Source organism: Pteropus vampyrus, unplaced genomic scaffold, assembly GCF_000151845.1.
Source record: "Pteropus vampyrus isolate Shadow unplaced genomic scaffold, Pvam_2.0 Scaffold67, whole genome shotgun sequence".
NCBI lineage: Eukaryota > Metazoa > Chordata > Mammalia > Chiroptera > Pteropodidae > Pteropus > Pteropus vampyrus.
Genome location: NW_011888848.1, coordinates 2,011,791 through 2,026,177, shown reverse-complemented (window position 1 = coordinate 2,026,177; position 14,387 = coordinate 2,011,791). Strand labels below are relative to the sequence as shown.

Here is a 14,387-nt window from a genome sequence, read left to right as displayed (position 1 = left end):
CTGGTGACGCCCAGAGAGCGCCGGCGGCGGAGCAGTCTGGGCCTCCGCGCTCGGAAGTCAGCTAGCTGCTGGTAGCGCGCTGCATGCAGTGTTTTGCTCGTTCTTGTGCCGCTTATCTCCTCCGCCTCTGCCTCGCCTCCATCTCCTCTGCCGCTCCACCTCCCCTTCCGGCTCCGCACCATGGCTTTCGTAACCAGGCATTTCATTCGCTCCATGGCTTCTTCATCCACCGCCTCGGCCAAGAAAATCGTCGTCAAGCACGTGACGGTCATTGGCGGCGGGCTGATGGGCTCCGGCATCGCGCAGGTGAGCCACCCAGCGGCAACACACCCCGTTTGCTTTCCTGCCCACCCTAAGATGAGAGCGCTGGCGGGCTACCACCCGGCGTGGTGTCCCGCCGAGAGGTCGACGTCCACGGGAAGCCCAGGACTTTTCCACCCGGTTCCTTCACCCTTGTAGTTGGTGGTTGAAAGGTCTGGTGTCGGGGCCTGTGAGTGTGTCCACTTCCAAAGAGCCTGTGTCCAGGGGCCCAGCCTCAGTTTCTTCGTCCCTAAATTGCAGCCGTCCCCAGGGCCCGTTGAGGGCTCGGTGGCGTGTTGGTGAATGCACTTTGGAATGGGGCTTTACAGACAGAAGCTGGTATCGTATACGCACAAGTGGAGACATAACGTGCTTCCTTCCTCCTTGGTTTAAACCCGAATTTACTTCCATAGACCTGAAATACAATCAATTTTAATTTGATCAGTTTTTTAGAATTATGCAGTTTTCGTCAGAGCAGTTTTCTGTTGTCCTAAATGCCCTCCTTTCAACTCCTCCTCTGTTTGCTTGCTGGGTTACAAAGAGTAACAATAGTCCTCACCGTTGCAGCACTTTGTAAAGTTACCTAATCAGCTCGTGAGGCCCTGGAACTAGGCCATAGGCAGCAGCTTGTTAACTTTAACCTTTGACTCTGCTTTCTGTACTGAGAACTGCGCAATTCGGCGCTTGCAGAAAGTGGGAGGGGAAGATAAAGCTTCTGAGGGCTGGGGAGGAGCCTCCAACCTTACTGTGCGTCTTCAGGACCCTGCTCTGTTCCAGCAGAGCGGTGGCTTAGGGTCAGTTGTGCAATTGATTACCTGGATACTGTGATACTTGCATCTTACTTATTTTTAGCAAATTCCAGCTCATTGGAGAAGCTAGATTTTCATATCCTAGTTAATTATATTCTTAGTATTTCAGCCCTTTGTATATTGTTGGAGGAGAAACCATTACCTATTTTTTCCTATAGGAATACTTCAATGTGGTGGCTACAGTCATGAAAGAATTTATTTTTCAGTGTCTTTCCAACCACGTCTATGCTTGCTTTTTAAAAAATCTTTTATTATTATGTATCTTAATTTTCCTCTTCGTGCAAATTTTTTGCAACATAATAATTTGATTGTGTTTTCTTCTCAAATCTATATTTTATTGACATTTTAGCTTTCTTCTTACATTCTTCCATTTCTTTCTTCTGAGATCATGCGTTTGGACATACATTGCCCTTTTAATTGTGTGGATGCCCTAGCTGCTAGGTTATGGTGTCTCTCTAAACTGTGTTCTCCGTGAGATGGGAGGAGTAAGTGCCTTTAACCTAAAAGTTCCAAATATTATACCATATTATAGTATACTCGAGAAAATTTAGCTTGAGCACACTTGTATTCCCCTGCTCCACCAAAATCTCCCACGGCTGAGGGAGAGAGATTTGTCATGGGTAGGTATAAAATAATGTATTCGTTTGAAAATATTTAAACAATATCTTAAGGACAAAATAATTAGGGCCATAAGCCTCCAATGCCAATATAGGAGATGGGTCCAAAAACTATTGTTGATGGTGCCTCGAAGACATCAGTGGAAGAAGATTAGAAACCAGGTAGAAACCAAGTACAAAATCAAGTTGCTCAGTTCTTAAATGCTGTATCCATTATTGGACCAAAAAAAAAAAAAAAAGTGTTACCCGAAAAGGCCCCAAAGTAGCACCTAAAAAACCTAAAAATATGAATATGGTATTGGAGCTTTCATCTGAGAAAGGAGGGCATTGATGGGAACGCAAACTTGTGGATCAAATCCTTGAGTAGTTGGACCAGGGAGTTCCTTTTGAAACTTAAGGTGGGAAAAAGAGAGCTTTTTACCCCAAAGGTTGGAAATACAATGGAACTGTCAGACCAAAAGTTGATAAAGACCAGAAGTCTAAATAGTGAACAGCTATAAGGAATAGTAGTTCCATCTTTATAGAAAAGAGTTTACAAGAGCCTCACTCACTTTCGTTGACAACTGTAATCCTGTAGAGGGGAACCTTGCTTTCCTGCAGTACATCTCAGTGCTGCTCTCCGGCAGTAGGTCAATTAGTTTCAGTGGTTTAGCTGATCCGTTTTTGCACACTACCCTGAAGCATGGAGTTCTAGGCAGTATTGCCTCATTTTCTGTGCCCCTTGGCCCTTGGCACAGGGTAAATCTCTTTTGTTTCTTGAGTGCAACAGGCTATATAGTTGCTGTGTTTGACTGAAGATTAGTTCCAGTTCAGTATGGGGAATTGGATGGTCTATATGCTGGCTCTGCCTCATGTTGGCTGTATTAAATGGGAAAGTTACTTCTGTGCCTTAGTTTACTAATCTCTTAAGTAGGATTAATACTAGTACTAGCCTCATAGGAGTGTGGAGAGGATTAAATGAATTATCCCTTGTCAGGCACTTAGCACAGTGTCCGGCACCTAGTAAGAGCTCACAACAGGTTATCTTCTGCCTTTATGGTTAATATTTTCATTGCAGTTATGCTTCTCCTTTTGTCCTCCCTTCCTACCACTCCCATCCCTGATTGTTGCTGCTGAGGTAGGCCTGTACTGTTTAGATGAAGAATATTGGTTGCGATTCTGTTTCATCTCGCTTAATCTTGAAGGAAAATGCCAGTTAATACTTCAGTTTGTCCAAGGTCTTCAGAAAAGAGAGAGGCACGTCTTGTCCTCCCCCCATCATATTTTTAATCCTCATAAAGCCTTAAAAACACAAGCACAAACTAGCATCTAAAGTAGGCTACTAATTCACATTTAGCTGTACTCTCCTGAACTTTTTCTGAAGTAGTTTTAATTTTAATAAATTTTAAATTTAATCAAGGTTTCTGAAGTAGTTTTAATTTTAATTTTAGTTCTGTTTACAATCTTAATTTTTTTTAAATCATTTTTGCCTTATGTTCCAATTCATGCTGACTAGGATGAAACAAATTAAATAGATTTTATGGGACACTGACTCATTTCTTGAGCAATTAAGCAATTTAAGACAAGCAAGGTCTGCTTAATTACACGTGATCAGAGCACAGGTCATTTGTACATATGTATTCTCCAAGAATATCTACTTCACCTGTCATTTTGTTTGTTTTAAATTTTAAAAATCTCTTAGACTGCAGGTTAATATTTAAGTAAGGTTAACTGATTTTATGTGTTTGCCCATTATTCACTTCTGACTTGGTTCTGATTGCCAATTTGTCTTCAGTTGGATACTTAGGCCAGCAAAGATGCCTACGGCATTAAATGACCCTTGAGCGGGGGTCAGGTTGTGTTTTGCTTTATAGAGGGGAAAATGGAAGAAAGGTACGAGCTGTGCATTTCTTCAGTTTGAGGGATGAATCCTTTATAAACCTTGCTTCGTCCATTGCCTTTTTCATACGAGGAGCCCAGAGCGCTCGTAGCTTTTAAGTTCCTGGTGAAGGGATAGAGAGATCCCTCGGCATGGCATTTCAGAGGCTGGATTTCTCAGGGCCCTGGTACAACATTCCTTTTAGAGCACTACACTTCTTGGAGGAAGTGAGAAAGTTTGCATCTTGAAGGGGTTTGGAGGTTGGGTTCTTCTCACCCAAAGTTTTTATTTTTTAGTATCTGTTTCTGGACAGAGCTCCTGAAACTGTTAAAGCAAAGGCGGGGGCAACATTCAAAGCTACAGATGAATATTTCTCTGAAATTTGTGATGCTTAATGAGGACTCAAGGGGACCCGCAAGCTCCTCCCCAGCCACTGAATTTGTTCACCCATCTCTTCTCCCTTTCCCTAGCTGAATTTCCTGGTGCTGAATAGAAGAGAGATCAGAGTTGTTGTGTATTCGTTAACTTTATTCTTTCTGTTCAGTGAATACATCTCTTGAAATTTGCTTGAATACAGTGCAGTAGCCGGGGAGAAGTTTTGGAATCACAGGAGACTGGCACAGTCACCTGGCTGTAAGCTTTCCTTGTAACTGTTCTTATGGAGAGAATATTTTTATTCTCAGGTATTAACTTCCTCTTCAAGAGTATGGGACATGTGTTTGTCATGAAGTTCTTCCCTCATTTTCTCTGTTGTTGCTCACTTCTTTACTGGGCTGTTCCCTGCTCTCTGTGATGTACTGAGACAGTAAACCAGCCTGTCGGCGTATTAGTCATTGGACTTGAGGTGGGACCAACAGGCAAAAAAAGAATGTCGAGAAATATGTTTGGATACTATAGAGCAGAAATGGCACCTCAGTCAGGTTTTAGAATTTTTCTGCCATGTCCTAGATCCATCCTCACTGTTATCTGTTCCCTGCTTGAGTTTCTCATTTCCTTTCCTTCCCCTTCTCTCTTCTTCCTGTATCTGCCCTTAGTCACAACCCTCACTGCCCAGCTCACAGGAAGATAATGCTGCTGCTCTCTGTTCTGTGTCTTTCCCTGGATTATGCTAACAGTGTGATGGGATAGTGTCTGGTGAGTGGTGGTCTAATGCTTGAAAGTGAACTGGCTGCTGGAGTTTGGATCCTAGCCCTTCCTTTCCTGGCTGTGGGAACCTTGCACAAGTCACTGAAACCCTCTCTGCCTCTTCCCCTTATCTGGGAATTAGGATACTCGCTTCACAGTAGTATGAGAGTTAAATGAGCTAAGTGCTTAGAGTCATGCTAGCATGTTCAATGGTAACTGTTCAATAAATGTTTTTATATAGCTCCATCACTTCTAATCTGGTGATGACTTCTCTTATTTTAGATTCTCTTAATTGTTTTTGAAGATATACGATAAGGGACATATGGGGAGTTAAAACAGTTCTAAAGATTTTAAGACCAATGTGGATTGTTGAGCAAAATAATGTTAGTGCTTCATTTAGACTTTTGTGGGTATTACAATGAGTTCATACTCATAAAGCATTTACAACAGAGCCTGGCACTTTAAAAACTCTACAGATGTGACACTTTATCCGTTCAAAGTACTTGATATCTCTGTCATTTCATGTGACCATTGTAATAATCTCTACTGCAGAGATGTGCTTGGGGTCAAGGGTCAGAGGCAGAGTTGGGGCCAGAACTTGATCTCTCAGGTGCTATTCTGCTGGCTAGAGGTACACGAGGCTGAGATAACCAGTTTCGCCTGCACTTTTGGTCTCTGCTGTCTTATGGGGAGGCATGGCCTACACAGGCAAGGGGAGCCTTTGTGGGCATCTGGAATTAACAGATAGCAGCTTGACCTCTCCTCAGCTCTAGACTTACAGTTAGAGTCACTTGCTGATCATTTGTCACTGTTTGGATACTCTGCTGCCATCTTTCTGCCCGTAATAGCCTCAAAGTCACTTGCTGAAACTCAGTTATCGTGTTACCTCCAGCTTTTCCAGAGAGCTTCCTCCTTCTGTTATTGCCATTGTTCTTCCAACCATGTGCACTCTGAAGATGGGGTCGTGGTCAGTCTGCTCCAAACAGCAAAAGGCTCTCAGACTTTCCTCTACGAGGAGGGCTCTCTCCTGAGCTTTCCTTTGTGATTCCTGGACCAGTCATTTTTACGTGGATTGTTGTGAAGTTATTTTCTCTACATTACCAAACCTAGATACTCGTTGGATTTTTTTAATTGTATGTTTAACATACTTCTTATCTAAAAATGGAGGCACATTTTCTTGGCTTTTTAGACACACTTTTTGTAATATAAAAATCTAAGTTTATATAAAGAGGCCAGCCAATGAATTTAACTGTTTTAAGAACAAACCAGCTGATTACAGTGGTGGTGGTTGAAAGCCTCAACAGAATGCCTTTCCTAATCGTTGAAGTTAATGAAGTCAACTCGTGCCTATGGTAAAGTTCACGGTATTGCACTACTAGAGGTAATTATAAACCCGAAATTACCAGCTCTGAGAGATACAACTGATTTATGACTTTTCTTTTCCCTTCATCAAAGCACGAGAAGCTGAAGCTGGGTCTTGATGGGAAAGCACAGCCGCCTCTGGGGCACAGCCAGCATGGGGAGCACTGACACAGTGCACTTATTCTGGAAATTGGGAGGAAGTCGGAATTCGGGTATGGCAGATAGTTCAAGCAACTTTGTGATTTTTCTGAAAGAATGTAATGTTGATGAAATGCAGCCCTTCTGCAGTGTTGGGGCACATGAGCCTGGCACTTTAAAAACTCTACAGATGTGACACTTTATCCGTTCAAAGTACTTGATATCTCTGTCATTTGTTGGGGCACATGGGACACCCCAGCTGGACCAGTTGACATAGTTCTCACAAATTCACCATTCAGGTTATGCTTTAGAGAAGCTGCTTCAAATTTGATGTTATGTTTGTGAAAATATGTCAGTCCAGTGTGCTTCTGTTTGTTGTGTTTACTTTGGCCCTGTGGCTGGAGTACTCAGGGGTTTGGACAACTGTGCTATTCACTCAGCCTATTTTTACAGCTCTGAAACACCCTTGTCTAAAAATACTTCTCTCTGGCTAAGCTTCCCTTCCACTAAGGCTAGAGAAGTCATGGAACTGAGGACATGACCTTCAAATAAAATATTTTCCATTGCAGATTGCTTGTCTTCAAGGTCTTACAATGTGTAGGTCACTGGGTTGATTTAAATTATGGTCACTTGAGTTAAAGTGCCAGGAAGTCTGCCTTATTTATTGTAAAATTAACAGATGTCTATGGGAGAAGGGAAAAGGGCTTCTTTCTTTTTGTGATCCCCTCCTCCATTGCCATCCCTTCATAGAAAGTTGGAAATAACTTGGATGGCATCATTGCATAATTCTAGAAGAAGAATGAGTGTGATTGATATCCTTGCATTCAAGACACATGAAATTCTTTTTAAGTAAGAGCCTTCGATAATATAATTATTTTCACATTGTAGGGGGAAGCCCTCAGTTATCCTGATGAAAAGAAATCTGGACCTTCAAATGACCTAATGTCGTCTTGGCTTTTCCACCAGATGTATTTGTTCAGTCACCATTTCTTAAGGGCCCACCACAGCCAGGTGGGGTCTAGGTACTCAGCAGTCCAAGATGAATGACATTTAGTCAGGAGCCTGCAGTAGGGGGAAGTAAAGGAGACTGGCGCTGAAGCAGATGATCATAAAACATTGTGATGGGTGCAGGGATAAGGGTATGTCGGAGTATTACAGGAACACGGGAGACACCTAGCCTGGGGATGAGAGAATGTTGGAGTGAGGATGCTTAGTATCTCAGGGTGGTTCTCAGGCTTATTTAATGAAGTGAAGTTGGGAAGAAGATATGGACAATGCAAAGGAGATTAGAAGCAGTGGAAGATGCAGGGAGTTACAGGGCTTGTGATGGTGGAGCGTCAGGCAACAGTGAAGTGTGTCTAGAGAGGGATGAAGCCCCGTCCTGGAGGGCTTTGCTTGCCATGTGTAGCAACTTAAGTTTTATTCTGTGGTACGGGGAGCCATTGAAGAGTTTGATGAAGTATGTGACATAGACAGAATTACCTTGTTGTACATATCATTTTAACCATTTAAATGTACAATTTAGTGGCATTTAAGTACATGCACATTGTGTGAAACCATTATGATCATTCACCCCAGAACTCTTCATTTTGCGAAACTGAAACTCCATACTCATTAAACAATAATTCCCCATCTCCCCTCCCCACCAGCCTCTGGCCAGCACTGCTCCACTTTCTGCCTCTGAATTTGACTATTCTAGGTACTTCATATAAGTGAAATCATACAATATTTGTCCTTTTCTGACTGGCTTATTTCACTTAACATAATGTCTTCAAGGTTCATCTGTGTTGTTACATGTGTCATAATTTTCTTCCTTTTTTTAAGTTTAGATGTAATTGACAATATAACAGTGTATTAGTTTCATTTATGCAAAATAATGATTCAATATTCGTATATATTGAGAAATGATTATTATAAGTCTAGTTAACCTGTCACCATACACAGTTACAATTTTTTGTGTGCAATGAACTCTTTTAAGGTCTACTCCCAGCAACTTTCAAATATACAATACTATAAAGCTGAAAATTTGTTCTTTTTAACCCCCTTCACCGCCTCCTCTCTCACCTCTGGCAACCACCAATCTGTTCTCCGTATCTGTGAGCTCAGTCATTTGTTCGTTTTTAAATTCCACATGTAAGTGAGATCATCATGGTGTTTGTCTTTCTCTAACTTATTTCATTTAACATAATGCTGTCAAGGTCCATCCATGTTGCAAAAAGCAGAATTTACTCCTTTTTTATGGCTGAGTAATATTTCACTCCCTCCGCTCTGGCATGTGTGTGTGTGTACACACACACACACACACACACACACACACACACACACCATTTTCTTTAATCATTTATCCATCAGTGGACACTTAAGTTACTTCTCTATCTTGGCTATTGTAAATAATACTGCAATCAACATGGAGGTGCATATATCCTTTCAAGTGAGTGCTTCATTTTCTTTGGATAAAAAGTGGAATTGCTAGATTATATTTTTAATTTTTTGAGGATCCTCCATACTGTTTTCCGTAGTAGCTACACCAATTTACATTCCCATCAGCAGCACACATGGTTTCTCTTTTCTCCGTATCTTCTCCAACACTTTTTTTTTGACTTTTTCATAATAGCCATTCTGACAGGCGTGAGGTGCTATCTCATTGTGGTTTTGATTTGCATTTGCCTGATGATTGGTGATATTGAGCACCTTTTCATGTACCTCTTGGCCATCTGTATGTATGTCTTTTTTGGGAAAATATCTGTGCATTTCCCCTGCTCATTTTTTAATCAGATTGTGTTTTTTTTGTGGGGTTTTTCTGGGAGCGGGGGAGTTGTTTATTTGTTTTTGCTATTGAGTTGTGTGAGTTTTTTAAATATATTTTGGATATTATTCCCCTTATCAGATATATGATTTGCAAATATTTTCTCTCATTCAGTATGTTACCTTTTCATTTTGTTGATGGTTTCTTTGGCTGTGCAGAAGCTTTTTAGTTTGAGGTGATTCCACTTGTTTATTTTAGCTTTTGTTGGCTTTGTTTTTGGTGTCAAATCATCGCTAAGGCTAATGTCAAGGAGCTTACCTCCTATGTTTTTTTCTAGTTTAATGATTTCAGGAGTTTAATGATCCATTTCGAGTTAATTTTTGTGTATGGTGTAAGATAGTCCAGTTTCATTCTTTCTCATGTGGCTGTCCAGTTTTCCCAACACCATTTATTGAAGACTGTCCTTTCCCCATTATATACTCATGGCTGATTTGTCGTAAATTAATTGACCATATATGCATGATTTTATTTCAAGGCTCTCTATCCTGTTCCATTGATCTATGTGTCTGTTTTTATGCCAGTACCATGTTGTTTTGATTACTATCGCTTTGTAATAATAGTTTGAAATTAGGGCACATGATGTCTCCAGCTTTGTTCTTCTTTTTCAAGATTGCTTTGGCTATTTGAGATCTTCCATAGTTTCATACAAATTTTAGGATTGTTTGTTCTATCTTTGCGAAAAATGCCATTGGAATTTTGATAGGGGTTGCTTAAACCTGTAGATTGCTTTGAGTAGTGTGGACATTTTAACAATATAAATTCACAAGCATGGAATATCTTTCTATTTATTTGTGTCATCTTCAGTTTTTCTCATCAATGTCTTATAGTTTTCTGAGTACAGGTCTTTTACTTCCTTGATTAAATTTATTCCCAGGCATTTTGTTCTTTAGATGCAATTATAAATAGAGTTGTTTTCTTAATTTCCCTTTCTGTGAGTTCATTATTAGTGTAGTAGAAATGCAGCATTTTTGTGTGTTGATTTTGTATCCTGCAACTTTACAGAATTTTCTTTCTTTTTTAATGCATAATCCATTGGAATATTTTTAATGGAATAATATTTTATTGCATGCATATTCCATATTTTGTTTATCTGTTCATCCATCAGTGGACATTTGGATTGTTTCTGCCTTTTGGCTGTTGTGAATAATGCTGCCGTGAACATGGGTGTACAACTATCTGTTAGAGGCCTTGCTTTCAGTGCTTTTGGGTATATACCCAGAAGTGGAATTGCTGGATCATATGGTAATTATTTTTTTGAGGACTTGCCATACTGGAATTCCCATCAGCAGTGCACAAAGGTTTCAATTTTTCTCTATCCTTGCCAACACTTATTTTCTATGTTTTCGATAATGGCCATCCTAATGAATGTGACTAGATCAGAGGTTTCTACACTATGCTCTGATGGACTTAATAGAGATTCCATGGATCTCCTTGGTGGTTCCCAAACTCCTCTTTCCTGACCTTTGTTTTACATTTTGCTCTTCTGTATGCATTCCTCTGAAGGATTTCACGGCTCAAATGTTTGGAAAGCCACCACACTGAATAATCTCTAGGGTATCTTCCTGCTTGAAAAATCGATAGTTTTGATTATCTGTAACTAATAAACTTGAACGATAAATGCTTTTGCCCATCTTTGCCCTTGCAGTAGATGAGAAACTAAGGTGCCTCAGTTTCCCAGTGTGATAGAGAAGAGACCTATTTTGGAGGGAGGGAGTGAGCTGATGTGTCTGTGGCCAGTCCTTGACCTGGGTCACACATATGTCCCTCAGAGACAGACACAAACATAGGGACTGCATGCTTCTGGCCTTGGCCACAGCTCTTTTGTTAAAAGGCATAGGACACATTCATATCCTGGAGGAAACTAAGCACAAACCCACATTCGAAGTCACAGGAGTGGTCGTGCTGCCCAGTGTTTGCCCTCTGGCTTCCCTTTTGCCCAGCATCTCAACTACCTGTGCCAGAAAACTGATAATCTGCTCACCAAAATAATAGAGACTTTTGTAGCATTTTTTTCCACTCGGCAGTTGACTAAAAACTTTATTAACTTTTTTCTCTGTCTTTTTCAAACTAATAATGTGATTTTTCATAACTCTAGAATAACTTGAAGGTCATATAAAATTTGTTACAGTTTCTGGCACCAAAAACCAGCCATGATTCCTTCCGAACTTATTCTTAAAATATTTTAAACATTGAGTCTTTTAAAAAATAAGTCTTATTATTCAGGTGTTCTTTTCACGAATATTAAGTATCTCCCACATGCTAAGCATTGAAGTGGGTAAAAGGTAAAATGTGGTTGCTGCTCCTGAGTTGCTCACTGTCCAGGGGAAGAAATGGAAGTACAAACAACCACCTGTAATAAAGGCACGTGTCGCCTGCCTGTCATGTCTGGGACATGGCCTGATACAGATGAAAGTTTTGGTGGTTTAAATACCTCAAGGTAGGGCTTTTAAACACCTAAGATATGATATGACATATAGACTATGTGTTCTTATGGTAAGGAAAAAGGGACATTTAAAAAGTATATGGAAAAATGGCATATGTATATGATGTACTACATATATGTGTATGAAGTTTATATGTTCTGGAAACTAGTGGGCTGCAGATAGAGGTATGCCAGAACCACACTACGCTGGGATTTGTGGGAACAGCAACTTAGACTCTGAAGAAGTGGATGATGCAACAGCTCTTTTGAAACGGTCTCCAGGTATCATCTTGAGTTCATCATCAAAAGTTGGGGTTGTGAATTTTCCCATCTTTCTTCTTTCACAGTGGGATTTCTCCTACGCATTGGTTGGTTAATGACCTTTCTTCTGAGATTCGCGAGGTTTTTACAACATGAAATAGACTATGACCAGTTTGTTTTTAATTCATCTGCTGTATTTACATCCTGAGGATTGGGCCACCATTACATACATAACTGAGGGACCATTGGTAACTCACACCAGCTCCACACTGTTATTTATTTTCTTTCATTATTTGGAGTCCTGTATAAAAGTTCTGCTCTATCTATAAATCGATAGAGGCACAAAGAAGTGACTCCCTCTGCTAGAGGTTAGGAGAGGTTTCACTAAAGCAGAAATAGCCTCTGTGTTGGATTCTGAAGGATAAGCTGGAGTCTCTCAGGCAGCAGAGGGAGAGGGAGCTTCCTGGTGGTGGGAACCACTTGGGCAGGGGGTGGAGCCACGAATAGCATAGAAGGGGGAGAAGTGCGATGTGGCTGGAGAAGAGCACAGGCTCAGGTGACACTCCAAAGCATGTGGTATTTAGCAGTTATTTATTGGACAACCACCATGTGCAAGGCATGTGATAAGTACTAGGGGATAAAAAGACCAAATCAATTTCTGCCATTAAGGGATTTTAAATCTAAGAGCAGAGATTGTTAGACAAAGATCCAAATGACACAGTTTACTTTGGTATAAAATAGCATAATAAGAGCAGTAAAAATCTGGCTCTGAGGTTTCAAAAATAGGAAAGAGAACATTCATTTAAAAAAAGACTTTATTGGAGGGTAATATTTGAAATGAGCCTTGAATGAGGGATAGAATTTCTTTGGGACAGTAAGGGTAAAGTTAAAGTTGTCCAGCCAGACTGTGACACTCACATAAATGGTACCATTAATGAAGGTCAAAAAGAACTGGGTTTAGAGTCAAGGTGATGACTCTAGCTTGGGACAGAATATGTTGGTTTCAGGCATAGTTAATTAAAATTATGAGGATGATTGAGATTCCAGAAGGAAAGGATACAGGTAGAAGAAAAGAATATTGAAAGTAGAACCTTGAAGGATACCTTTGTTTAGAGAAGGTTAAGAGAAGTCAATGTGGCTGAAATGAACAGACAGATAAAAAATAAACTGAAGAGAGTTTTAGAAAGGCAGCCCTAGTCGGCAATGTGCAGGCTGTACAAGATGGAACCAAAGAGAACAGGCATTGGTTTGAGCAATCAGAAGGCCATTGATAAGTTACCTGTGATTTCATCCAGCAGTGGTGGTAGAGGAACCATATTGGTAGACTATAGGAATTGCCTGGTTTGGAGAACGTGGAAGTATCTAATGTAGTAACTGGAGCATCGGGTAACAAGCATTGTGCACCTTCCATGTTCCCAGCATCGGTCTGAGAACTTAACACATTAACTTCTTTAATCCTACAACCATCCTGTAAGATGGGTACTGTTTGTTATCCCTTATTACAGATCAGGAAACCATAGAAAGAAGGGCTGCATCACTTGCCCAAAGTCACACATTAAGTAGCTAAGCCAGGATTTAAACCTCATAAGTTCAGTTCTAGAATTTGTGCTCTGCATACCACGATGCCACCCAGCAATTGAAGGACTTTGGTGGCCAAGTGAAGGCTGCTTCAGGTGGCTAAGGATGTTTGTACCCACCCCCACCCCTTTTCTTGCTTTCTTTTTTACGTAAAGAGAGATCCCAGCCTGTTTGTAAACATGGAAGGACACAGAAGGGAAAACCCGAAAGTGAAAGCCAGAAAAGGACAAGTCTTGGGATCAGAAGGTGTAAGCTCAAAAGCAAAATAAAATAATATACCATAGGAGGCTGTACCTGGATCCATTATTTAGGTCTCAGACCCTCACAGAGGAAGAAGGGGTCGGGGAGGGGCTGCCTAGAATAAGAATAATAAGATATTATGGTATGTCAGGCACCACCCTGGGTGTTTAACATGAGTTAACTCATTTAATCCAACAACCCTATCACCCCACTTTTACAGATGAGACAGCCCACAGAGGTTAAGGAGCATTTCCCGTCTCAGCAGATGGGCTCCAGAGTGTGGCCCTTGCCCAGCTCAGAATTGTCTCAGACTGTTCCCTTAGGCCCAGCCATGGTTTGGGGGTTGGGACCAGCCAGCACAGGGAGGGGTGCTCTGGATTCAGGCAGCCCTGGCTTCAAGTCCCATTCACGTCTGGACTGTCAGTTTGCTGTGACAACACCTCCCCGCAAAGGTTATGTGAGGAACAAATGTGATCATTTCTGAGGAGTGAAAGCTCTCTGAGAGCGAGGGCTCTGTGTTTTCACCACCTTATCTCAGGGCCCAGAACAGGCACAACACAGATGTTGAGTCAATAGGAGGCAGTCAGTGAAGGGATGAATGTAGACAGGCCCTGCCTGGCGCTCCAAAGGGCAGTTCCCCTTCAGCCCTAAGGGAGTATCGCTGTTGGGGTAGCAGATCAAATTAATTACCCAGCTCCGAGAAGACAAGTTTTTTGTCAGTGACCCTTGATCATTTGGTGGAAAGCATTTTCTAGTAATCTGCATTTTCACCCAAACTATTTGAAGGCTTCCCCACTGTCCAGATTGTTTGTATACCCCAGTACAATTACTTGACTTCCAAGAAAAACACAGTACTTCTTGTTCTGTTCTT

General features: G+C 41.1%; 1 protein-coding gene across 3 annotated transcripts in view; it reads left to right on the top strand.

Annotated features, from left to right (window-relative positions):
• HADH (hydroxyacyl-CoA dehydrogenase) overlaps positions 1–14,387 on the top strand; it is a 61,469-nt gene continuing 47,082 nt past the window's right edge. For 2 of the 3 annotated variants that reach the window (XR_895949.2, XM_011361455.2), the window contains exon 1: positions 1–306. Coding sequence is in view for 2 of the 3 variants with exons in the window: in XM_011361455.2 (XP_011359757.1) it covers positions 181–306 (126 nt within the window). In the remaining variant the exon portion in view is untranslated. The remainder of the gene's footprint in view (positions 307–14,387) is intronic. The other variant, XM_011361456.2, reaches the window with a different exon arrangement.